At 41.8% G+C, this 24699-nt stretch overlaps 1 protein-coding gene and 1 long non-coding RNA gene across 9 annotated transcripts in view; one reads left to right on the top strand and one right to left on the bottom strand.

Annotated features, from left to right (window-relative positions):
- Window positions 1-24699, top strand: part of DMXL2 (Dmx like 2) — a 181602-nt gene that overhangs the window by 132540 nt on the left and 24363 nt on the right. For 5 of the 8 annotated variants that reach the window (XM_040413981.1, XM_040413977.1, XM_040413980.1 and 2 more), the window contains 11 exons: window positions 2284-2423; window positions 4012-4097; window positions 5249-5450; window positions 5664-5781; window positions 6570-6632; window positions 7188-7274; window positions 13197-13318; window positions 13402-13540; window positions 19000-19060; window positions 19145-19272; window positions 20344-20421. In XM_040413981.1, the coding sequence (XP_040269915.1) occupies window positions 2284-2423; window positions 4012-4097; window positions 5249-5450; window positions 5664-5781; window positions 6570-6632; window positions 7188-7274; window positions 13197-13318; window positions 13402-13540; window positions 19000-19060; window positions 19145-19272; window positions 20344-20421 (1224 nt within the window). The remainder of the gene's footprint in view (window positions 1-2283; window positions 2424-4011; window positions 4098-5248; window positions 5451-5663; window positions 5782-6569; window positions 6633-7187; window positions 7275-13196; window positions 13319-13401; window positions 13541-18999; window positions 19061-19144; window positions 19273-20343; window positions 20422-24699) is intronic. The other 3 variants (XM_040413979.1, XM_040413983.1, XM_040413982.1) reach the window with 1 other exon arrangement.
- Window positions 2300-23919, bottom strand: LOC120985819. Its single transcript, XR_005775586.1, has 4 exons — window positions 23807-23919; window positions 5385-5431; window positions 5203-5300; window positions 2300-2380 (listed from the first exon to the last, which is right to left on the bottom strand). It is a non-coding gene; the product is annotated as an uncharacterized LOC120985819 (long non-coding RNA).

The following is a 24699-nucleotide window of genomic DNA, read 5'->3' as shown; positions in this document are numbered from 1 at the left end:
AGTGTAGTGGGGAGCGGGGGAGCAGTATACTTACCGTCCGTGCGGCTCCCCGGGCGCTCCAGAGTGACGTCAGGGCGCCCCAAGCGCATGGATCACGTGATCGCATGGATCACGTCATCCATGCGCATGGGGCGCTCTGACGTCATTCTGGAGCGCCCCGGGAGCCGCACGGACTGTAAGTATACCGCTCCCCCGCTCCCCGCTCCTACTATGGCAACCAGGACTTTAATAGCGTCCTGGGTGCCATAGTAACACTGAAAGCATTTGGAAGACGGTTCCGTCTTCAAATGCTTTCAGTACACTTGCGTTTTTCCGGATCCGGAGTGTAATTCCGGCAAGTGGAGTACACGCCGGATCCGGACAACGCAAGTGTGAAAGAGGCCTTAGCCCAAAATAAGTAAATGCAATAATAAAAAAAAAATGCCTCCAAAGATGCCCATAACCTCTAAGTCAGTAGTACATCTGCATATATGAAACTTTGTAATGTATGTAAAAAGCTGAAAGTGACAAGTTCCTCACCTTGCATTCACCCACCATTACCATTTGTCCCACCGAGGACCTTTGTCATCTGATAAATGTCTGATCACAAACCATGAGCACTAGAACAGGGGTCCTGATTTCTCCATTACTTCTCACTGCCTGACTGAAATGAGGAGTGGGAATGGAGTGGGGGTCACAGATGCTCCCTTCTGTGGGATCGACTGGGGTCTGGTGATGTAGAAGCCCCAGGGTGCATCTGTTACTACCCCTAATGATTGGTGGAGACCCCAGATTTATCACCCATTGTGCGACAGCCTCTTTATTCTATCTGCATTTTCACTATGTCAGTAACTGAATAAACAGGACATCTAACTGTCCCTGATGATGAAGCTGAATTTCACATCATCCCCTCCTTTATTCAGCAGACAAAATATTTGAAGGTTACGAATCTACTTTGTTCCTTTTGCCCCGGTTTCTATCCACCAGACACAATATTGTCCTTACATCACAGTTTTATTTTTTTCTTGCTGAGCGTGTGAAGCAGATTTATATAATATCATTGCTTTTCAGATTCGTAATGGCCTTTTGATGGCTGCTACTAAGTGACCATTCTATGTAGGCGATGTGCTCTGTTCACATTGGTGCTTAGCAGATGGGTTGTATATGAATGGATGCTGACTGATCCTGTTGACTTTTAATGGGACCCCTCAGACTATTTTTTACTGGCCAGCATACATAGCATGCCTTCTTATCCTTGCCGGCAGACAGGAAGCCCCTGGTGTCCATGTGAATGTGCCACTATATGTTTGTACAGTATGGCAGTGCTATATATGAGTAATAATACATATTATAATAGGATTATATATGTGGACAGTATTGCAGCATTATCTAGCGTCAGCATGTGGTAAGGTAAGGGAGGAACTAACTCTCCTTAGGGAGAGAGCACAGTGTGAGGAGACTTATAGGCCATACCTGCTCCTCTGGAATTCTGGGAGGGAAGGGATGCAAATGAGCTCTTAACAAGCTCCGCCTCTAATGCCACCAGATGTAAGGTATGTGGTAAGTCATCTAGAAGCTTCTATTACTATCTCCGTGCATTTCATATGAATTCAGAATAAATCCCAGCAGGCGTAGCGATTTTTCTTCAATGCTTTATTGATCCATACACAGATTGATCCATACACAGGACGCGTTTTTGGCCCGTCCAGCCTTCCTCAACTGCAGTCCTGTGTATGGATCAATCTGTGTATGGATCAATAAAGCATTGAAGAAAAATCGCTACGCCTGCTGGGATTTATTCAGATTTTATAGTGGGAGCGATCCCTTCCTGTGCAAGCGAATTTACAAGGTGGTGAGCTGTCTTTCTTCCATATCCATTTCATATGAATGACCATCCAGGGAACCCTTCCCCTGTCAAATCTTGCATAAACCCATGTCCCCCTGTACCTGGTTGGAGACGTTTTCCTGGGACCTCAACCTCCTCTGTTCTCTGACCTCACCTCTGCTGTGACCACTTGAACTAGACTTTGTATATCACGTTCTGTCCCTCATCTTCTCTGTCTGATGTCACCTCCATTCTGATTATCATCTTGGGTTTCATAGAGACTCAGAGCATTTACAGCAGGTTTATAGATGGTCATACAGAAACATATGTAACCATAGATTGTTAGCTTGGATGATTTTTTTTTAACTGTTGGCTCATATCCGTGAAATTTGGTTTTGTGATATTAAATGTACAGTTATAATATTTAGTATGTCATTTATAGCTGAAGCATTTTCTGAATTGCATACGTTCTGTTGCAGCCCTTCCTTCCTCTGTCGGACAGTGGGGTAATTTATGACTCGGATGAAAGCATTCCAAGCGATAAAGATGAGGATGATGATGATGATGCATTCCTTTCTGATACACAAATACAAGAGCATATCAATTCCAGTTCTTACAGGTAGAGAAAATGTCTGCATCCTCTGAAAAGACTTGACAGATGGACAGATCTAGATCAATGCATACAGATAAAGAACTAACCTGTGGGCAATAAAAAAAAAAGTCGTCCACTAGGCCCAGGCCCCTCCTATACAGGATACTTAACATGTATTCTTCTTCCTGTCCTGGCTCTTACTTTTCTCCTTTGTTTGGACATGGCACAGTATCTATCATACACCTAATTTAAAAGATCAAGCTAGAGCTCTAGCTTGATCTTTTAAATTAGGTGTATGATAGATACTGTGTCTGAGTAGTGAGAACTGCAGACTCACTATACTTGGACGCACTAGCGGCAGCAGCTGCACTCAGAGTGGCGCTAATAGGGAATCCTTCCCAGCGATATATATGAGGTTATCCCTGAACACTCTATGTGGCAGCAGTGATATTTTAGGTGGCGTTAGAGGGAATCATCCCAAAGCAATTCAGGACGCACTTATGGGAATCATATCCCAGTTTACTGCCGATAGTATCATCACAGCACCTTTACATTTTAAAAAGCATTTTCTTTCTTTTCTTTCTCCTGTTCTGTATTAGTTTTATTGATAGAAATAAACGTTACGTTTTACCTGACCAGAAACAGGAGCTTTGTAGCCTCAGGCTATTTGAACCATATAATTTCAAAATCCTGGGTCCAAAAGGGTCTATGAAAAATAATGATCCAAAGTTGCACACATTTCTTTTCCATACTTCCGCTCAAGGCTGGCTTAATTTAGTCTATAATTGTGTGCCAAAAAACGGATGCCTTTTTATTAATGTATTTTACACATTTACTAAACCTCTCTCGCTTTTCTGGACGTTTAAAAACACTTAAAGTGTGGCTCAAAACAGTCATAAAGCATAACTAACTTTTCAAGAAACTTTTGATCTGTCAGAGACATATCAAAAGTTTTGCTCAGTGGGGCTCAGTGTGCTGAGAACAAGGGGAGCGAAGTGTGCGCATATCACGCTCTCCATCTGCATTTAGTGTAGATTAGTGAATCTGCTCTAATTTACACCAGAAATTACTATTCAGTGATCAAACTGGATATCCCCTTCAGTGCAGAGTAATAGTTACTCGTTTGTTATGAGGGGAATTTTTAAAGGCTGTTTTTCTTGAGTTTCTGTTTCCGTAATTTGCACCAACTTTCTAACAATGTTTGATAAATTTAGTACTTTTTGGAAAACACCTAACTCAGTTCATATGCAATAAGGCTCCAATTTCGGAAGAGTGAGACCTAGTTCACACAGTCTGTCAGTTATTGATTTCCATCAGTGATTGTGAGCCCAAACCAGGTCCGGTTCAAAAACGCAGAACAGGTGCAGATCTTTCCCTTGTACCTGATCTCTATGACTGCTTCACTTATGGTTTTGGCTCACAATCACTGACCAAATCACTAAGGTGTGAACTAGGCCTGACCTGGGACTCGCAGGCTATCCTATAAACTAGTTAACCAGTGCAGTTTAAGATGATGTCCCCTTAATGCAGTTACTTTTGTTTTTGTATAGTATATATTTTCTCTACCGATACTGAAGAACTGCAGTGTCAAGCTACAGTATTTCTCTATTTTCAGCTGGACACTCATCCGTTTGGCATTGGTAAAACTTGCAATCCAAAATCTTAAGAATTTTTTCCCGATTGCTGGACTAGAACTCACAGGTATGTTTGGCTCTCAATCATTCAACTAATGAAGACCTTAAAGAGGTTATCTTGTTTCACCTTGAAAATTGATGGCATATCGCTAGGATATGCCACCAATGTCTGATGGGGGCAGGTTTCTGACATGAACCGATCTGACACTGGTGGCATATCCTAGCGATATGCCACCAGTGTTCGAGGTGAGACAACCCCTTTAATATATTTCTATATTTGTTCTTATAAAAAATTGACATAATGAAATGCCAATATTCTTTTTTTGTTTTTGAACAGTTTACCACTAAAACAGTACTTATAGGGGAACCTGTCAGCTCTGGTATGCTGCCCCCAATGAAGACAGCAGAGTCTAGTGACCGACCCTCCAATTTTATCAGTCTGTCACTCCTGTTATGACATTTAGTACTTTTAGAGTACTGACCCTCCAAAGCCCACAGAGCGTGCTAGAGTTGTGAGAGAGAGGAGTCCGATGCTGTACGCTTTGTCTTCCCCTCTACCAGACGATGACCCTTTTCTTTCCTGTTTTGCATAGGAAAGAAAACATCATCTGAAGGCAGTGTGTGGCATCAGACTCTCCTGCTGGCGTACACTGCTGGCGTTGGCAGGTCAGTACTCTAAAAGTACTGAATGCCGGCAGCGGAGTGACAGACCGCTAAAATCAAGGGGTCTGTCATTACACTATCCTGCCCTCAATGAGGTTCCTTTTAATGGCAACAAGATGCAATGGGTTAGGCATCCTGCAAAAACAGTGGGGAAGATTTATCAAACTGGTGTAAAGTAGAACTGGCTTAGTTGCCCATAAAAAAACTATTAGATTCCACCTTTCATTTTCCAAAAGAGCTGTGTAAAATGAAAGGTGGAATCTGATTGGTTGCTTTGGACAACTAAGTCAGTTCTACTTTACACCAGTTTGATAAATATCCCCCAGTGTGTGAACTTAGATGCCACCCCAGTTTATCTACCAGGAATGTAGCTCAACTAAGAAAATAGTCATTTACTAGTCAATTTTTTTGACTTATTGTTTTCTGCACTTTTTTCTTTTATAAGCTTTACTTTCAGCTATTAAAATAATAAATAGTATTGTTAAATTAAAGAGAGAGCATGTTCTTACTCTTGCCATAATACTACAGCGGTGTTGACGTTTTCTTTTAAACTAGATCTTCCTGTAACATCTCCACTTGGCATTGGAGTTGTCAAAAACCTAGAAAACTGGGAACAGATTCTTCATGAAACAATGGACCAGTTTGGGGGCCCACCACCAAATTATATTAACACTATTCCTAGTGAACTGACCGTAGGGACTGGACCTGCCATTCTGCGTCACAAGGCAATGCTGGATCCTGAAAATACACCATTCAAGTACGGAACAAAGTTGATTAAAAACTGTTTAATTACTGGTAATCTAATATGATGTTCTATAGACTCAATTTGAGAAGGAATTTGGACCTAAAAATATGTGTAAGGTACAATTAAGACAAATTAGATAAAATTTCAGTAATTATCAAGATTTTCCTGCATGTCTGTTCAGAGTTTTTACAGTCTGGAATATCTGACTTTGCTATTTTAATGCAGATCCAAAGATTACACCGCCCTTCCTGTCAAGCGCCTGTGGCATTACCTTGTGAAGCAAGAGCTTCTCCAGGAAACGTTTATTAGATACATCTTTACCAAGAAAAGAAAACAGAGTGAGGTATTCTTACACCCCTTGTGCTCCATCTTTGGGTAGTATGGCTTGTGTCTTTGGTATGGTTTTGTTGGCTCCCATTTTCCAGCTTATATATTACATTGCTAAATTGATCAGTTTATATTATAGCGCTATTACATGGACATGTCAGGTGAACGCATCTTATAAAATACCTGCCGTTCCTTTGTTCACATAAAATAATGTGAATGGTAAATACTGCTAGCGGGACGCAGAGTTTGGGATAGATTCACACGACTGTATGTGTTTTGCGGTCTGCAAATTGCGGATTCGCCCCAAAAAAAAACCGGATGATTTCTGTATGGCATCCGTTTTTTTTGTGGATCCATTGCAACAATGCCTATTCTTGTCCACAAAACAGATACACATATGGGTGCGGGTAGCACACAGTGTGCTGTCCGCATTTTTTGCGGACCCATTGAAATTAATGGGCCTACGTTCTATCCGCAAAAAAACGGAACGGACACGAAAACAAAATACGTTCGTGTGACTGTAGCCCAAGTATGATATTTCCACCATGTTGTTCCCCAGATTTATTTACCATTCATTCTTTTGCTTTGTTTGTATTATTGCCATGTGCTTCATGTGGTGTCTGATCATTGTGTGGTTGCTATAGACTTGCATTTACTGTGCATGACAAAGCATCACACAAGTATTTGTCATGCTAATATGATTGTTTCCTAATAGTGACCTGGAATGTCTCATACATTTTCTTTTTTTATGTGTGTTTCTTTGTGCATGTGTTTTTGTGTTTGTGACTGTGTGGTGTCGAGTAGTCTGTAGAAGACAGTGCGGAGCGTTTCAGAGTAGACTCCATAGCAGATCTTCAGAAAAACCAGGTAGTATGTCCTACAAAGGCTTCTACTCCTCTCGCACTTACCTCCATGGTCACTGGTACCAGCATTTTATGTACGTTTTTTCCTGGCTTCTCCTGGTTTGTTGCTTTATTAGATGTTCACCATTATTTGCTGATGGTATGCAGTGCTTTAATGAACGTGTGCTTTGAGATTTTCACAAAAAATTTAATATCATTTATACATTCAAATAGCCTTTTGTTTGCAATTCTGAAATAATGTGTGTGCTGGTGGTGAACAGCAGCAGTGTGCCTACCCTCAGCAAAATCTGACAGCACCTGGCTGACAAATGACCTTCTTATCATTCTTTTTAACTTTCTTTGTTTCATACTAATAGTTATTTTGGTGCCTTCTTTCAAAATGGTTTGGGGAATATTTCTGTGTTGGCCTTACAAGCAAATAATTAACGCAACAATAAGATCCTTAAAATGCTGGAACAAGTGAACTTCAGCCGCACTAACTTACTGTTTTAAATGTGCCTGTAAGAAAGTCTGTTCCAAGAGTCACTGTGGTGATGCACAGATTTTTTTTTTCATACAGGTTGAAGCTGATCTTGGTTATCCAGGTGGAAAAGCAAAAATAATTCACAAGGAGTCTGATATAATAATGGCTTTTGCGATTAATAAGGTAAGGACTTTCAAACTTTAAATGCAAAATACCGTAACTACATATTGTGTTATTAAAGTTAAAGGGGCTTTCCAAAACTTTCATACTGGATAGGTCATCTGATCAGTGGGGGTCCGCAGCCGTCTCATAGCTTTGTCTAGGCCATGTAATGTCATGTTCACCTGTCATTGGGCCTAGGCGCAGCTCAGCCCAATTGAATTGAATGGGGCCGAGCTGCGATACCAAGCACAGTCGTTGTACAATGTATGGCACTGTGCTTCGTAAGCTGAGAGAAGGCCACAGCTCGACTGTGAGCACCGGTGCCTTCTCCAACAGCTGATCGGTGGGGGTCCCAGGTGTCCAGTGGATAGGTTATCAGTATAAAAGTCTTGGAAAACCCCTTTAATATTACTATAAACTCTTTGATTGTTCAAGAAAATGATTGAAAGTCTATTGTAAACCTAATACACATCAAAGAAACAGGCATACTCTCCTGCTTGATCAGAGCTAGATTCAACTCAAAGCGGCTGCCAGAGATAGAGTATAAGTGCTTGGCTATCTTCAACAGTCCCATAGATTTGAATGGAACGTTGGACATACATACTTGCCTTCTGCTCCATTCAAACATGGAAACATGGGCCCCCATTCTAGTGATCTGCAGGGGCCCCAGTGGTTGGACCCATACCAATCAGACACTTATCCCCTGTCCTGTGGGCTCGAAGACAATGGTGGTTTGCTTACTACGTCATTGATAGATGTTATTTTTTTTATTCATGGCTCTAATCATTTATATATGTCTTTTGTAAATATATATACACTCACCTAAAGAATTATTAGGAACACCAGTTCTATTTCTCATTAATGCAATTATCTAGTCAACCAATCACATGGCAGTTGCTTCAATGCATTTAGGGGGGTGGTCCTGGTCAAGACAATCTCCTGAACTCCAAACTGAATGTCAGAATAGGAAAGAAAGGTGATTTAAGCAATTTTGAGCGTGGCATGTTTGTTGGTGCCAGACGGGCCGGTCTGAGTATTTCACAATCTGCTCAGTTACTGGGATTTTCACGCACAACCATTTCTAGGGTTTACAAAGAATGGTGTGAAAAGGGAAAAACATCCAGTATGCGGCAGTCCTGTGGGCAAAAATGCCTTGTGGATGCTAGAGGTCAGAGGAGAATGGGCCGACTGATTCAAGCTGATAGAAGAGCAACGTTGACTGAAATAATCACTCGTTACAACCGAGGTATGCAGCAAAGCATTTGTGAAGCCACAACACGCACAACCTTGAGGCAGATGGGCTACAACAGCAGAAGACCCCACCGGGTACCACTCATCTCCACTACAAATAGGAAAAAGAGGCTACAATTTGCACGAGCTCACCAAAATTGGACTGTTGAAGACTGGAAAAATGTTGCCTGGTCTGATGAGTCTCGATTTCTGTTGAGACATTCAAATGGTAGAGTCCGAATTTGGCGTAAACAGAATGAGAACATGTATCCATCCTCTGATGGCTACTTCCAGCAGGATAATGCACCATGTCACAAAGCTCGAATCATTTCAAATTGGTTTCTTGAACATGACAATGAGTTCACTGTACTAAAATGGCCCCCAGTCACCAGATCTCAACCCAATAGAGCATCTTTGGGATGTGGTGGAACGGGAGCTTCGTGCCCTGGATGTGCATCCCTCAAATCTCCATCAACTGCAAGATGCTATCCTATCAATATGGGCCAACATTTCTAAAGAATGCTATCAGCACCTTGTTGAATCAATGCCACGTAGAATTAAGGCAGTTCTGAAGGCAAAAGGGGGTCCAACACCGTATTAGTATGGTGTTCCTAATAATTCTTTAGGTGAGTGTATATTACGACTGATCATCTAGTGGTGAAATAACATTGCATGCATTTGGTTCAAGTTTGGTTTGTAATCATGTAACATATATTGTATCTCATTAAAAGTTAAAATAAATGGTGGACTCTTTTAATTGGTACTCAGAGTGTCTATATAGTACCTAGAAAAAGTATGATTACCCCTTTCAACTCCACACGTTACACCCACAAACTTAAAGGGAATCTGTCACCTGCGTTTACCATTTTAAGCTGTCACCATCGCCATGTTCACTAAAGTACCTTATTTCCTGCAGTCGTCTTCTTACTTTATTTCGTTTTGTCCTTTTGATAAAAAAGCCCTTTTTATGATATGCTAATGAAGCTCCAAGGTGCCCAGAGGGGCGTTTTTTTCCTCTCTGGTGCCCAGTGACGCCCCCCTGCAGTGCCCAGCCCGCCTTAATTTGAATCCCAAGAACGCCTCCTGATCTTCAAATAACCTCCCACAGCCGCGGCAAACGGTTCAGCCCCCTCCCCACGTCATTGTCTACCTTCTAGAAATGCCCCGTCCTTCTTCCTGTTGGTGGCCAGAAATCTCGCGCAGGCCCAGTACCGCCTGCGCGATCATCAACCTCCTCAGGGCAACAGAGCTCAGATTACGTCACTGGCTCGGCGCATGCCCAGGGAGACTTTTGAGGCTGTTGCCCTCAGGAGCTTGATGATCGCGCAGGCCGCAGGAGGTTGTGGGAGGTTATTCGAGGATCAGGAGGCGTTCTTGGGATTCAAATTAAGGCGGGCTGGGCACTGCAGGGGGGCGTCACTGGGCACCAGAGAGGAAAAAAAACGCCCCTCTGGGCACCTTGGAGCTTCATTAGCATATCATAAAAAGGGCTTTTTTATCAAAAGGACAAAACGAAATAAAGTAAGAAGACGACTGCAGGAAATAAGGTACTTTAGTGAACATGGTGACCGCTTAAAATGGTAAAAGCAGGTGACAGATTCCCTTTAAACATATTTTATTGGGATTTTATGTGATAGACCAACACAATATAGCAAGTATGTGTGAAGTTAAAAGAAAATGATACATGGTTTTCAACATTTTTAATACATAAAAGTGCATTTGTATTCAGCCTGTACTCTGATACACCTAAATAAAATCCAATGTGACCAACAGCCTTCAGAAGTCACCTAATTAGTAAATAGAGTCCACCTGTATGTAATTTATTCACTACAGCTGTTTTGTGAAGGCCTCACAGGTTTATTAGTGAACATTAGTGATCAAACAGCATAATGAAAACCAAACAACACACCAGACAGGTCAGGGATAAAGTTGTTGAGAAACTAAAAGCAGGGTTAGGTTATTAAAAAAAAATACCGTATCTCAAGCTCTGTTCAATCCAATCCATCATCCGAACATGGAAGGAGTATGGCAAAACTGCAAACCTACATAGACATGCCTGTCCACTTAAACTGACAGCCCAGGCAAGGAGAACACCAATTAGAGAAGCAGCCAAGATGCCCATGGTCACTATGGAGGAGCTGCAGAGATCCACAGCTCAGGTGGAAGAATCTGTCCACAGTGCAACTATTAGTCGTGTACTTTCTTCTTGCTACTGTAAGAGTGGCAAGAAGAAAGACATTTTTGAAAGCAAGCCATAAGAAGACCCGTTTGCAGTTTGCAACAAGCAATGTAGGGGACAAACATGTGGAAGAAGGTGCATTGGTTAGATGAAACCAAAATTGAACTTTTTGGCCTAAAAGCAAAAAGCTACAGTATGTGTGGTGGAAAACCAACAGTGCACATCTCCCTGAACACGCCATCCCCACCATGAAACTTTGTGGTGGCAGCATCATGCTGATGGGATTCTTTTCTTCAGCAGGGACAGGGAAGCTGGTCAGAGTCTATGGGAAGATGTATAGAGCTAAATACAGGGCAATCCTGGGGCAGAGTTTCACCTTCCAGCAGGACAACGACCATAGAAATAGAGAGGAATATCTATGGCACACCAAAAGATTCTTTTTTCAAGCGATGCCTTAATACATATGTGTGCAATTACATCAACATCATTTTGTGTTTAATTTTCATTCAGCGTATGTAACAACACATGGAGCCGTGAAGAGAAGTCCCAACGTTTCAGCAAAAAGTGACCTTTATCAAGGGATCTTTGCCCATATGAGGAGTGTTTTTCTCTGGATGCGCATCCGAAACGTTGGGACTTCTCTTTACGGCCCCATGTTTTGTTACATACTCTGGATGAAAATTAAACACAAAATGATGTTGATGTAATTGCGCAAATATGTATTAAAGCATCGCTTGAAAAAAGAATATTTTGGTGTGCCATAGATATTCTTCTCTATATTGGATTGACTTTTGTCCTTTATGAGCACCCACCACTAGAGGGTGTGCAAATCAAAAAACTTTTTCTAAATAAACGACCATAGACATACAGCCAGAGCTACATTGTAATGGTTTAGATCAAAGCATATTCATGTGTTAGAATGGCCCAAAGTCCAGACCTTAATCCCATTGAGAATCTGTGGCAAGACTTGAAAATTGCTGCTCAAACACTCTCCATCCAATCTGACTGAGCTTGAACTATTTAGCAAATAATGTGTAATGTGGAAAAGTTCAAGGGGTATTAATACTTTTTCATCGCATTGTAATTGTAAGAAAAAGCAAGGCATTGTCTGAGGAGCTTAAGAACTAGGTAATAGTCAAGCATAGTAACTGTAGCCATTAATAATTTTAATGCATATGGGATTGAAGCCGACATTCCATGAAGAAAATTGAACTAAGATTGATGAGAGAACCAAAGACTACATCAGCAGTAATTTAGCTCGCAAGATGCAGCAGTTCCAAGTCATACTATTCTTGGCTGAGAGCATAAATACAGGCTGTATGGTAGAAGACCACTTCTGAGAAGAAACTCGGTAAAGATTCACTGTTTTTTGGAAAACAGTCCTTTAGACAAATATGAATTATATGGTAATTCTCGTGGTTTTCACTTAAAGGGACACTGACAGGCCCAATAAGCATATTTAGGTATATATATGCATGCACAGGTCTTCTAATGTGCATTAAAAACATATAAGTATAACCCCTGTCCACCTTATAAATACAGCAAACTCATGTTTTATAACCTGAAGTAATCGCTTTTCTTTCTGCTCAAGGGGCGGCGTTTCAGCTTCACTTCTGCCCAGCCAGCCGCGCCCCAACCGCCGTTTTGAAGCGCCGCCCAGCTCATCAATATTCACTTTGCTGGGCGGCTTCTGCTGTCCCCGACGCTCCGAGATCCGGCGCATGCCCAATAGAAAGCTATGGGTGCTAGGCGCAGAAGCTAAAAGTGAGTCCGATGCCCATAGCTTTCTATTGGGCGTGCGCTGGATCTCGGAACGTCGGGAACAGCAGAAGTCGCCCAGCGAAGTGAATATTGATGAGCTGGGCGGCGCTGCCTTCAAAACGGCGGTTGGGGGGGGGCTGGCTGGGCAGAAGTGAAGCTTAAACACCGCCCCTTGGGCAGAAAGAAAAGCGATTACTTCAGGTTATAAAACATGAGTTTGCTGTATTTATAAGGTGGACAGGGGTTATACTTATGTTTTTAATGCACATTAGAAGACCTGTGCCTGCATATATATACCTAAATATGCTTATTGGGCCTTTTAGTGTCCCTTTAAACAGAAAACAAACAAAAAAAGCACCGACTGCCTAAAATATGTACTGAGATCAATAGATGCATTCAGGGCAGAAATTGTACTGCTTAGTATTGCGAAGCTACGTACGATAGGAGTCCTTCAGTAGAATAATAACCCCAAACTATATTTAGAAAGTATAGAAGAGTAGAAAACATTTTAAGTGTCCTTTTCAAAATCTCTTTGAACATCTTTGGAAAATTGCATTTGGAAGAAATCGTCTCAAGATGAACGGGCCATATATTCGAGTGCAGAAAACTCATTTGGAGCTACTCCTTTTCATTTGTTCACTTCTGCTCTATGACTTTGAAGTTTTAGTCCTTTTAATTTATAAATAAAGAGTTGTGAATACCAGATAATTCAGTGCGTTACTATGTATGCATTATGATGCTAGGAAGTAATATTTTATATTTTTTGTTTGCAGGCTAATAGCAATGAAATTGTTCTAGCTTCCACACATGATGTGCAAGAGCTGGATGTGTCAAGCCTTTTGGCTGCTCAGCCTTATATATGGATTGGAGAGGAATATGACAGAGAATCTAAAAGGTCTGCATCACTCTTTATTGATTAGTTAATTCACTCATTTCAGTTACAGAGAAATTCTAAATATTGCATTGTTTTCTCCTTAGTTCTGATGACCTTGATTTCAGAGGGTCTACTACAGCCATTCATCAGTCAGGTGTGGCTCCCTTTCACCTGGGCCAGATACAGTCGTCTTCATCCATGCCATGGCTGGGGAGTGGCCAGACGAGCACTGGAGCTGGCATTGTATGCACATTTTGCAGTTTACATTATGAAATATTTTATAATTGTGCCTTCACTTGCAGATATATTCATACAATTGTTATATTATTTTTTTTATGCACCATTTACAGTTAAACTGAAATACATTGTGAAGCCTTCTGCATACATGTAACAACCTTGTCTAAAGGCTCCATACTGTACATATAAATGATTGGATCGCACATTCACACACACGGTGATCGGCAGCTCGGCTCCAGCTATAATGGCAGGGATCAGAGAAGCCACTGATCCTGGCCATTTAACCTCACATATGCTCCCTCTGTCAGTCCATCTGCATTAAAGAATGTAAACATGGAGTGCTGATGTCTTACCGTGGAAGGTGGGGACCTAGCAAAAGCTCCCAGATTTGCCATAAACATAATGCTTTGGAAAGATATATTCCAAAATATTATATCATTGATCAAGTCCCTTGGGGGCAAAAAAATAAAGGTAAAATTAAAGGGGTTCTGCAGTTTTAGTTTTTTTTTACTGATGATCTATTCTCTGGATAGATCATCAGCATCTGATCGGCATGGGTCCGACACCCAGGACCCCACGTGGATCAGCTGTTTGAGAAGGCAGTGGTGCTGACAGTAGCACTGTACAAAAAAGATGGTTTGCATCTTTCTCTCAAAGGAACAAATGTACTTAGTGAACAACTCCAAGAATTTGCGAAAGAGTATTTAAACTAGGAAGGGGGGGGCAAAAGAGTGAAAATAAAAGAGTCCAATTGCCCCCCGAAACAATGCCAGAACAGGTCAGAAGCACAGAGGTTAAGAAATGATAAGCTCAGAGTCCTGTCTACAAATGCTCGCAGTTTAGGTAAAAAAATCAATGAACTTGGGTCAATAATGGCATCTGAGAATGTAGATTTAGTGGCTGTTACGGAGACATGGTTTAATGAAAGAAATGACTGGGACATAACCATACCAGGGTACTCTTTATACAGAAGAGACAGAGAAGGCAAGAAAGGAGGAGGAGTGGCCCTGTATGTGAAAGATAGCATTAAATCTAACCTAATACAAGTTGGTGAGGCCAACATAGAGTCAGTTTGGGTTACGTTGCAGTTTGCTAACCATGCAGTAACTCGTGTAGGTGTGATATATAGACCACCTGGTCAAGTTAAAGAACTAGATGATCTACTAGTTGAAGAAATAGCTAAAATGACAATGAAAGGAGAAGTTATCATTATGGGAGATTTCAATCTTCCAGATATAAACTGGAAAACCAAAATAGCAAGTTCTACCAGGAGTACAGATATTCTAAATTCCCTACTGGGGTTATCTCTACAACAAGTGGTTGAGGAGCCAACCCGGAGGGAGGCCATTTTGGATTTGGTATTCACAAACGGGGATTCGGTATATGATGTCATTGTAGGCGAAACCTTGGGATCTAGTGATCACCAGTCAGTGTGGTTTAATATAAGAACTGTGAAAGAGTCCCACCACACAAAAACAAAAGTTTTAGATTTTAGAAAAACAGACTTTTCAAAAATGAAATTAGTCATAAATGAGTCCTTATCAGACTGGAACGGATTACATGGAGTCCAGGAGAAATGGGACTACTTAAAAGGTGCATTATTGAAGGCAACAGAAAATTGCATTAGACTTGTCAGTAAAAGCAAAAAAAGGAGGAGACCAATGTGGTACTCAGCAGAAGTGGCCCAAATCATTAAAAATAAAAAGCTAGCATTTTGTAATTATAAAAAAACCCAGAGCAATGAAGATAAGGAAATCTACAAGATTAGGCAGAGAGAGGCCAAGCAAGTTATAAGAACTTCTAAAGCGCAGGCAGAAGAAAAACTATCTCAGTCTATGAAAAAAGGGGATAAGACATTCTTCAGATATATAAATGAAAAAAGGAAATTAAAACAAGGAATAACTAAATTAAAAACAAAGGACGGAAGGTATGTAGAAGAGAATAAAGGTCTAGCCGACTGCCTTAATGAATACTTCTGTTCAGTTTTTACAAAAGAAAAAGGAGAAGGACCTCCACTAGAAAGAATGACTATTAAATCGTTTGATGCATGTATCTTTACAGAGGAAGATGTTCTAAGTTTGCTGTCTAAGGTGAAGACAGATAAGTCACAGGGGCCTGATGAGATACACCCAAAGGTAGTAGGGAGGAATCGAGCAACTATAGACCAGTGAGTCTGACATCAATAGTAGGCAAATTAATGGAAACCCTATTAAAGGATAGGATTGTGGAACATCTAAAATCCCATGGATTGCAAGATGAAAAACAACATGGGTTTACTTCAGGGAGATCATGTCAAACAAATCTTATAGATTTTTTTGACTGGGTGAATAAAATAATAGACGGTGGAGGTGCAGTAGACATCGCATATCTAGATTTTAGTAAGGCTTTTGACACTGTCCCACATAGAAGACTTATCAATAAACTGCAGTCATTGAGCATGGACTCCCATATTGTTGAGTGGATCAGGCAGTGGCTGAGTGACAGACAACAGAGGGTTGTAGTCAATGGAGAACATTCAAAACAAGGTAATGTTACCAGTGGGGTTCCACAGGGATCTGTACTGGGACCGATTTTGTTTAATATCTTCATAAGTGATATTGCAAAGGGCCTCGCTGGTAAGGTTTGTCTTTTTGCTGATGACACAAAGATATGTAACAGGGTTGATGTTTCTGGAGGGAAACGCCAAATGGAAAAGGATTTAGGAAAACTAGAAGAATGGTCAGAACTCTGGAAACTGAAATTTAATGTGGATAAGTGCAAGATAATGCACCTGGGGCGTAAAAACCCAAGGGCAGAATATAGAATATTTGACACAGTCCTGACCTCAGTATCTGAGGAAAGGGATTTAGGAGTAATTATTTCAGAAGACTTAAAGGTGGGAAGACAATGTAATAGAGCAGCACGAAATGCCAGCAGAATGCTTGGATGTATAGGGAGAGGTATAAGCAGTAGAAAGAGTGAAGTGCTTATGCCGCTGTACAGAACACTGGTGAGACCTCACTTGGAGTATTGTGCGCAGTACTGGAGGCCATATCTCCAGAAGGATATAGATACTCTAGAGAGAGTTCAGAGAAGAGCTACTAAACTAGTACATGGATTGCAGGATAAAACTTACCAGGAAAGGTTAAAGGACCTTAATATGTATAGCTTGGAAGAAAGAAGAGACAGAGGGGATATGATAGAAACTTTTAAATACATAAAGGGAATCAACTCGGTAAAGGAAGAGAGCATATTTAAAAGAAGAAAAACTACCACAAGAGGACACAGTTTTAAATTAGAGGGGTAAAGGTTTAAAGGTAATATAAGGAAGTTTTACTTTACTGAGAGAGTAGTGGATGCATGGAATAGCCTTCCTGCAGAAGTGGTAGCTGCAAATACAGTGAAGGGGTTTAAGCATGCATGGGATAGGCATAAGGCCATCCTTCATATAAGATAGGGCCGGGGGCTATCCATAGTATTCAGTATATTGGGCAGACTAGATGGGCCAAATGGTTCTTATCTGCCGACACATTCTTTGTTTCTATGTTTCTCTCTGTTTCCCGCAGGCCCAGTGACGTCACGACTGGTATCGCTGGCCTGGGCACGTTTAAACCACATTGAAGTAAATGGGGCTTAGCCACGCCCAGGTCAGTGATACTAGTCATGATGTCATTAGGCCTGAGGTAAACAGTGAGAAGGCCGCAGCGCTACTGCCTGCGTTTGTTTTTGTTTTTTTACTGATGATCTATCCTCTTGATAGATTATCATTCGTCTGATTGGCAGGGGTCTGACACCCCGGACCCTTGCCGATCAGCTGTTTAAGAAGGTAGTGGCACAGGCAGTAGCGCCATAGCAATCTCTCTGTTTACCTCGGGCCCAGTGACATCATGACTAGTATCAATGGCCTGGGCGTGGCTAAGCCCCATTTACTTCAATGTGGCTTAACCGCGGCCAGGCCTGTGATGCTAGTCGTGATGTCATTGGGCTTGCGCGAAACAGCAAGAAGGCTGAGGCACTACTGCCAGCACCACTGCCTTCTAAAACAACTGATCAGCGGGGATCCCGGGTGTCAGATCCCTGCTGATCAGACGCATGATGATGTATCCAGAGGATAGATCATCAGTAACAAAAAAGGAAAAAAAAAAACTGAATTCCTTTAAGTTTAATAAAGAAAATTATATAATTCTACCCCACCACCAAAAAAATAAACAATTTCTCATTAGAAACATTTAAACTAAAAAATGGCCTCCCTCCAGTCTCCCCGCCGCTATCTGTGGCTTGTGTTTCTGCGTCCTGATGCATGCGGTCCCAATTACATCACCACTCCTGCTCCGGGTCTCATGTGATGACGTAATCACGCGAGACCCAGAGCAGGAGCTTGCAGTGATGTCATTTTGGTTTCTTGCTCTGTTCTAACGCCTCACAGGCTTGAGGCCTAGCGGCCTGAGGCTTTTGAAGTTGGACCGCCATGAGTACGCCCCCCCCCCTTTATGGGTAGTGAAGTGGCACCCTAGGCGGATGACTACCCTCCCCTATCCATTGTCCCAGCCCTAATTCAGAGCAGATTACTGCAGGAGGTATAACAGGAGAGGACTATAACTCCCAGCATGTTCATTATTTAATATCAGAGTAATTACAATAGGAGGTATAAGAGACTACAACTCCCAACATGTCCAAGCAGTTATTATGTAATACCAGAGTACATTATAAGAGGAGGTATACAACTCCCAGCATATCCAGTTGTAATGTACCCAGATATTATATAATAATGGCCTGGACATGCTGAGAGTTGTAGTCCTCTCCTCTCATACCTCCTCATGTAATGTACTCTGATATTACATAACAGGAAGTATAGGAGGAGAGGACTACAACTCCCAGCATTTCCCTGGCACTTACATTCAATCCATACTTCTTCACATTCATGGCTGGTCTTCTTCATTACTTTACTGCACTGCTGAGCTCCGCCTCCTGTTCTGGTCACATGATGGTGAGGTCATCGCAGGTCCTTCATCCTCTCTCCTCTGCTGAGCTCTGCCTCCTGCATCTGACATTATCACAGGTCCTGTCAGCACTGTGGTAATGATTTCTCTTATATGTGAGGGAGGAGACCGTACACTGCATTGTACAGTGCAGCTGTTCAGCTGTCTGCCCATTTGCTTCCTCGGACGTTCAGCTGAACAGCAGCACTGAAGCAGGGGCCCCTTAGACAATGGGGGCCCTGGGCAATTGCTCTGGTGGCAGCAACTTTGCAGTTACCAGCTCTGTCCAATATACAATGGCCAGAGTTGTGAAGTTTTGGCATCATCTTCTGGAGCCGGAGCTACTGCATAACAGCTGACCCCAAGAATAGGTAATCAATAGTAAAAATATGTGTCCGATAATGTGATGGTTGCATAAATTTATATTTATATTTTTATTTTGTAGTGTGTATTTTATGAGCTTTTAAAATATATTGATCTCTTATGTGTGTTTTTTCTTCTTTCAAGCTGATAAAAAGGAATCTAAATAATGTTAAAAGAATGGCGTCACACCCAGTCCACCAGTACTGTAAGTGCCTATACTGAATGTCTAGTATGTCCACAATTTAAACATTTTTACACAATTGTATTTCTTTTCTTTAACGTACACTAGATCTTACTGGAGCTCAGGATGGCAGCGTCCGTATGTTTGAGTGGAGTCGGCCTCAACAGCTTATTTGTTTCCGCCAAGCTGGAAATGCCCGGGTTACAAGATTGTACTTTAATTCCCAGGGCAATAAGGTATGTCTTTGTTTTATCCTGTTATTCATGGAGGTAAGTTTTCCAATGGTCAGAGGAGCAGCTGAGCCCCCTATGTTATTATTATTATTTATTATTCATTACATAGCGCTGTACATATGAAAAGGGGTATACATACATAATACAGACAATTGCTCTAATCATAGGTGCATAAGAAGGACACAGTAGGTGCGGGTGAAGTTGGTCATGGCGGTATAGAGGCAGGAGGGTCACTGGTTGTAGGCTTGTCTGAAGAGGTGGGTTTTCAGGTTTCTTTTGAAGGATTCCACTGTAGGTGAGAGTCGTATATGTTGGGGTAGCGAGTTCCAGAGTATGGGGGATGCACGGGAGAAATCTTGGAGTCGATTGTGGGAAGAGGCGATAAGAGGAGAGGAGAGAAGGAGGTCTTGTGAGGATCGGAGAGTGCGTATGGGGATGTATCGGGAAAGTAGCTCAGAGATGTAGGGAGGGGACAGGTTATGGACGGCCTTGTATGTATTTGTTAGTACTTTGAAGTGAATTCGCTGGGCAATGGGGAGCCAGTGAAGGGATTGGCAGAGGGGAGAGGCAGAGGAGTAATAGGGTGAGAGGTGGATGTGTTGTACAGAAACCTCTGTTTTGGTCATTTAAAGGTATATTACTACCTGCACATGTGCTGGGAAGAGCACATGCATTCAGCTAGTACTGAGCATTATTAAATTGTCGGCACTTATGTCTAATAGTTTAATATGAATAATTCATGTTTACATGCAGTACGTGCTGGCACTGCGCTAGGAACACGGCCACTGATGGAGGATTAAGTCCATCAGCAGCCCTAATTCACTTATACTAGTGACAGACTGCGCATGCGCTACTTTTTCTTTCGGTCCCCAGTGGAATCAGCGGCCTTGCCCCGAGCTCAGCGCCGGCATGCAGATCAGTGGTCCTGTGTGTAGACATGAGTTATTCATGTTAAACTACTCCATGGTTTATTAATGCTTATTACCCGCTGCATGCACATGCTGCTCCTAGTACATGTGCAGCTATTATAAACTGGCCAACCCCTTTAATATGTCGTCATTTTGTAATTTACAGTGTGGTGTTGCTGATGGAGAAGGATTCTTGAGCATTTGGCAAGTTAATCAGACAGTCTCCAATCCAAAACCTTATTTGGTAAGTTTTCTGACAAAACAAACAAATAATTGTGTATCAGTATATCGTCTGGAAGAAATTGTCTTTTTTTTCAATTGCTGTATTGCTGCCGCTCCAGTCGTATTGGTGTTTTCCCGCCAATTTATTATTTTGCATTTATCCAGTGGGTAGGTTGGATTGCGTATAACTGGAATAAACCTTCAAAGTAAACATGTCAGCCCGATTTTGCTCTCGCCACCGCTCTGTTATAATAAAAATGAATGGCTCAGTTCTAGAAATAGGTGCGGGCACCACCTCTGGGACCCACACCCATCAGTCAGGACCGACCTCTTTAAGCCTCCTGTGTCCTGGTACAAAAGTTATGACAATTATATTTTCAGGCTATCTATGACTAGTTGCTTGCACCGCCAAAAGCTAGCCCCTTGTTGTCACATAAATAAACACTCCCTCACTAGAATAACCATTAGTGAAACATTCCAAGGACTTCACTATATAGGAAAGGTCCCATTTATACTGTACATATGGTTACGATTAGGGTATATTCACATGGCATATGTGTTGCAGAAATTTCTGCAACTGAAAATCCATTTTATTGGCAGAAAAGCAGATAGATTTCTGCAAGCTCCTTTGGAAAGTCACAGAAATTTCTGCAACAGATCTGCTGCCTGTGAGTATACCCTTTTTTTTAGCAGTTTGGCCAATCTGCTGAATGTACAATAAAGTAATTTAAAGGGGTCATGCAGCCAATATCTGATTGGTGGGGGTCCAACTCTGGTGGACTTTCTTTCCTTTTTGTGGGTGGGCAGAAGCTCATCAAGCACCTGCATCTCACAGGACGCATAGCAATTTGCTCTTGTTAACTCATTCCTTCCCTGCATAGAAAATTGTCCCAGACATACATTTGGTATGTAATGCCCCAAAATTTTCTTTCCACTGCCTAGAGAGAGCTATGTATTTCCATGCATTTAGATGTAGGAATGAAGTAATGAAAGGAACACTGAGGAGAGGTGACGGGAGCAGGGAGGCTACAGAGCATGTTAGTCAACCAATATATTAAGGAGAAGGTGGACCGGAAGGATAAACAGCAGGTGGCGCTACCAAAGAGGAAAATGTAGTGTACATACTATGTATTATTATGATTTATTATTAAAGCGCCATTCATTCCATAGCGCTGTACATATGAAAGGGGATATACATACATAATACAGACAATTGCACAAGACGAGTTACAAACTGGTACAGAAGGAGAGAGGGCTTACAATCTACATGGTATGGGAGAAGGACACAGTAGGTGCGGGTGAAGTTGGTCATGGCGGTATAGAGGCAGCAGGGTCACTGGTTGTAGGCTTGTCTGAAGAGGTGGGTTTTTAGGATTCTTTTGAAGGATACTATTTATTTACAGAAGACTATACACGTGACGTTCCGGCCATCTAAGAACTTTTTCAAACTGTAACAACACAACATATATATGTACATGAACAATTAACGTATAAAAGTGTTTATTATGATATATATCTAAATGTATCTACCAGGTATAGCTTGGTACATTGGAGACATGGCGGCACTGATACTGTTACACATGAATTGTACTTTATTAATCTTTTGAAGCATCATAATCATGTAATCACATACCTCTCATTTATCCTGGATCCGGTGGCACAGTTCTGAATTTCGGTGGCTTTCTTGTCGTCCCCGAGGTATATCCTGCTCTCAACTTTCTCTGCATCCTTAAGACATAGAGACAGTGGACTGCAATAGTGAAGCAGGGAGCGATATGGTCACACATCGCGCTGTTGAGCACTGTAGGAGGCGTGTGCAAGCCCAGGAATCGGCCTACACAACCCATCAAGCACGATGTGTAACTGCACTGTGCCCGTTGGGGAGCGCAGGAGGTGCTCTGATCATTGGGGGAACACCTAGTTCAGGATTTCCTTTTTTATTTTATTAACAGAGGTGGCACTACTAAAAGTGGGATACAATGTAGGCATAACTACTGAAAATGGGGCACACTGTGGGCATAACTACTGTAAGGGGGTACAATGTGGGCATAACAATGTGGGCATAACTACTGTGAAGGGTGCACAATGTGGGCATAACTACTGTGAAGGGGTACAATGTGGGCATAACTACTGTGAGGGCACACAGTGTGGGCATAACTACTGTGAGGAGGTACAGTGTGGGCATAACTACTGTGAGGGGGCACAATGTGGGCATAACTACTGTGTGGGGGAACAATATGGGCACAACTACTGTGTGTGGGCACAATGTGGGCATAACTACTGTGAGGGCACACAGTGTGGGCTTAACTACTGTGAGGGGGTACAATGTGGGCATAACTACTGTGAGGGGGTACAATGTGGGCATAACTACTGTGAGGGGGCACAATGTGGGCAGAACGTCTGTGTGGGGGAACAATATGGGCACAACTACTGTGTGTGGGCACAATGTGGGCATAACTTCTGTGTGGGGGCACAATGTAGATATAAATTCTCTGTGGGTCCACAATGTGGGCATAACTTGTGTGGGGGCATTAAGGGGACTGGGCAGAATTGGGCATGTATAGATATGTTGGAGACATGGCTTAGTATTATAACACTTTCCGCTATGTGCTACACGCCCCGCTGCTATTGTCCCTCCTTGTCACTTTCAATAGTTGGGAGGTATGTAATTGTGTGTGTATATATATATATATTGTGTTGTTACAGTATCAAAACGGTCCCAATCGATTGAAACGTCACTTGTATAGATTTCTGCAAATAAATCACTTTTTGCAGAAGTGCTTGAGTTATTCTTATACTATATGGAAGAGTGGGAACCCTACTCCATGCACCTTGAGATTAGAGTGCCACAAGATATCTACAAAAAGTAAAACTAAAAATGGATTGCAATAATGCTTCATTTGAAATGCACTATTCATTACATAGTAATACTTCTCATGGGATAAACCCTTTAAGGAAAAGCTCATAAAGAGCCATGTGGTGATTGGTTATGTTTCAGAATTCTGTCTCCTATCATGGAAAGGTCAGACAGAAGACTTGGCCATATTTACGTGTAAAAGACCCGATGATCAGTTGTTTAAGAAGGCACCGGCCTTCTCTGTGCTCACCAAGCACAGTGCCGTACATTGTATAACGGCTGTGCTTGTTATCATGCTCAGCCCCATTCACTTCTATGGAGCTGAGCTTCTCCTAGGCCACTTGACCAATGAGTGTGTCGTCACTGGCCCAGGGAAAGCTGAGAGAAGACCACCGTGGTACTGCAAACTCCAGTGTCTTCTCAGCTGATTGGCGGGGTTCCTGGATATCAAACCCCCACCAATCAGATACTGATGACCTCTCCTGAGGACAGGTCATCAGTATAAAACTCTTGGAAAACACCTTTAAATTTCAGTATGCTAGTACATTACCTTGGTAAAATGGGCCAGTTTTGTGATGAGAAGAGTAACTGTCTTTGAGTTGAGGTATGTCTTGTAGAGTCCCTCCTGGTCATATGGTTTATGGTAGTGAGCTTGTGTAGTCTACAAATGTAAGACAAATGGGACATTTGATATGCATTTTTATCTACTTTATCAGCCTGTCTGTCATCAAGACAATGTCAAGGTTACACTTGACGATGAAACTGCTGCTCGCCAAAATTAATTTTTTTTTTTTTTTTTTACATTAATTTAAAAAAATATCAGCAACTTGTGTCCTTTATTTTATTCATGACTTTCAGCACCAATGTGAGCTGCGTTTCATCTTCAATTGCAGTTAATTCTGGTAATGTCCATGGCCTTATATCTAGAAATGGCTAAGGTTACATAGTTATTGTACATAGTTAATACAGTTGAAAAAGGACATAAGTCCATCAAGTTCAACCAAGGGATAGGTGAGGAGGCGAATCCCAGAAGGAAGTGAGACTCAGATTTCTACACGTTTTCATAAGCATTAATGTCATTTGCTTTCAAGAATTCATCGAAACCCTTTATAAAACTGTCCACTGTTCCTGCTGTGACCACGTCCTGAGGAAGTCTATTCCACAGATTCACAGTTCTTACAGTAAAGAAGCTTTGACTCTTCCGGAGACTGAACTTTTTCTTCTCCAGTCGGAGGCAGTGCCCCCTTGTCTTTTGAGGGCATTTTACATGGAACAGTTTTTCACTGTATTTTTTGTATGGCCCATTTATATATTTGTATAGGTTAATCATGTCCCCCCTTAGACGTCTCTTCTCAAGACTAAATAAATTCAATTCTTTTAATCTTTCTTCGTAACTAAGACCCTCCATGCCCCTTATCAGTTTAGTCGCTCTCCTCTGTACTT

This window comes from Bufo bufo, chromosome 1, assembly GCF_905171765.1.
Source record: "Bufo bufo chromosome 1, aBufBuf1.1, whole genome shotgun sequence".
Classification (NCBI taxonomy): Eukaryota; Metazoa; Chordata; class Amphibia; order Anura; family Bufonidae; genus Bufo; species Bufo bufo.
Note: the sequence above shows the minus strand (reverse complement) of the source record. Positions and strands in the feature narration are given on the sequence as shown.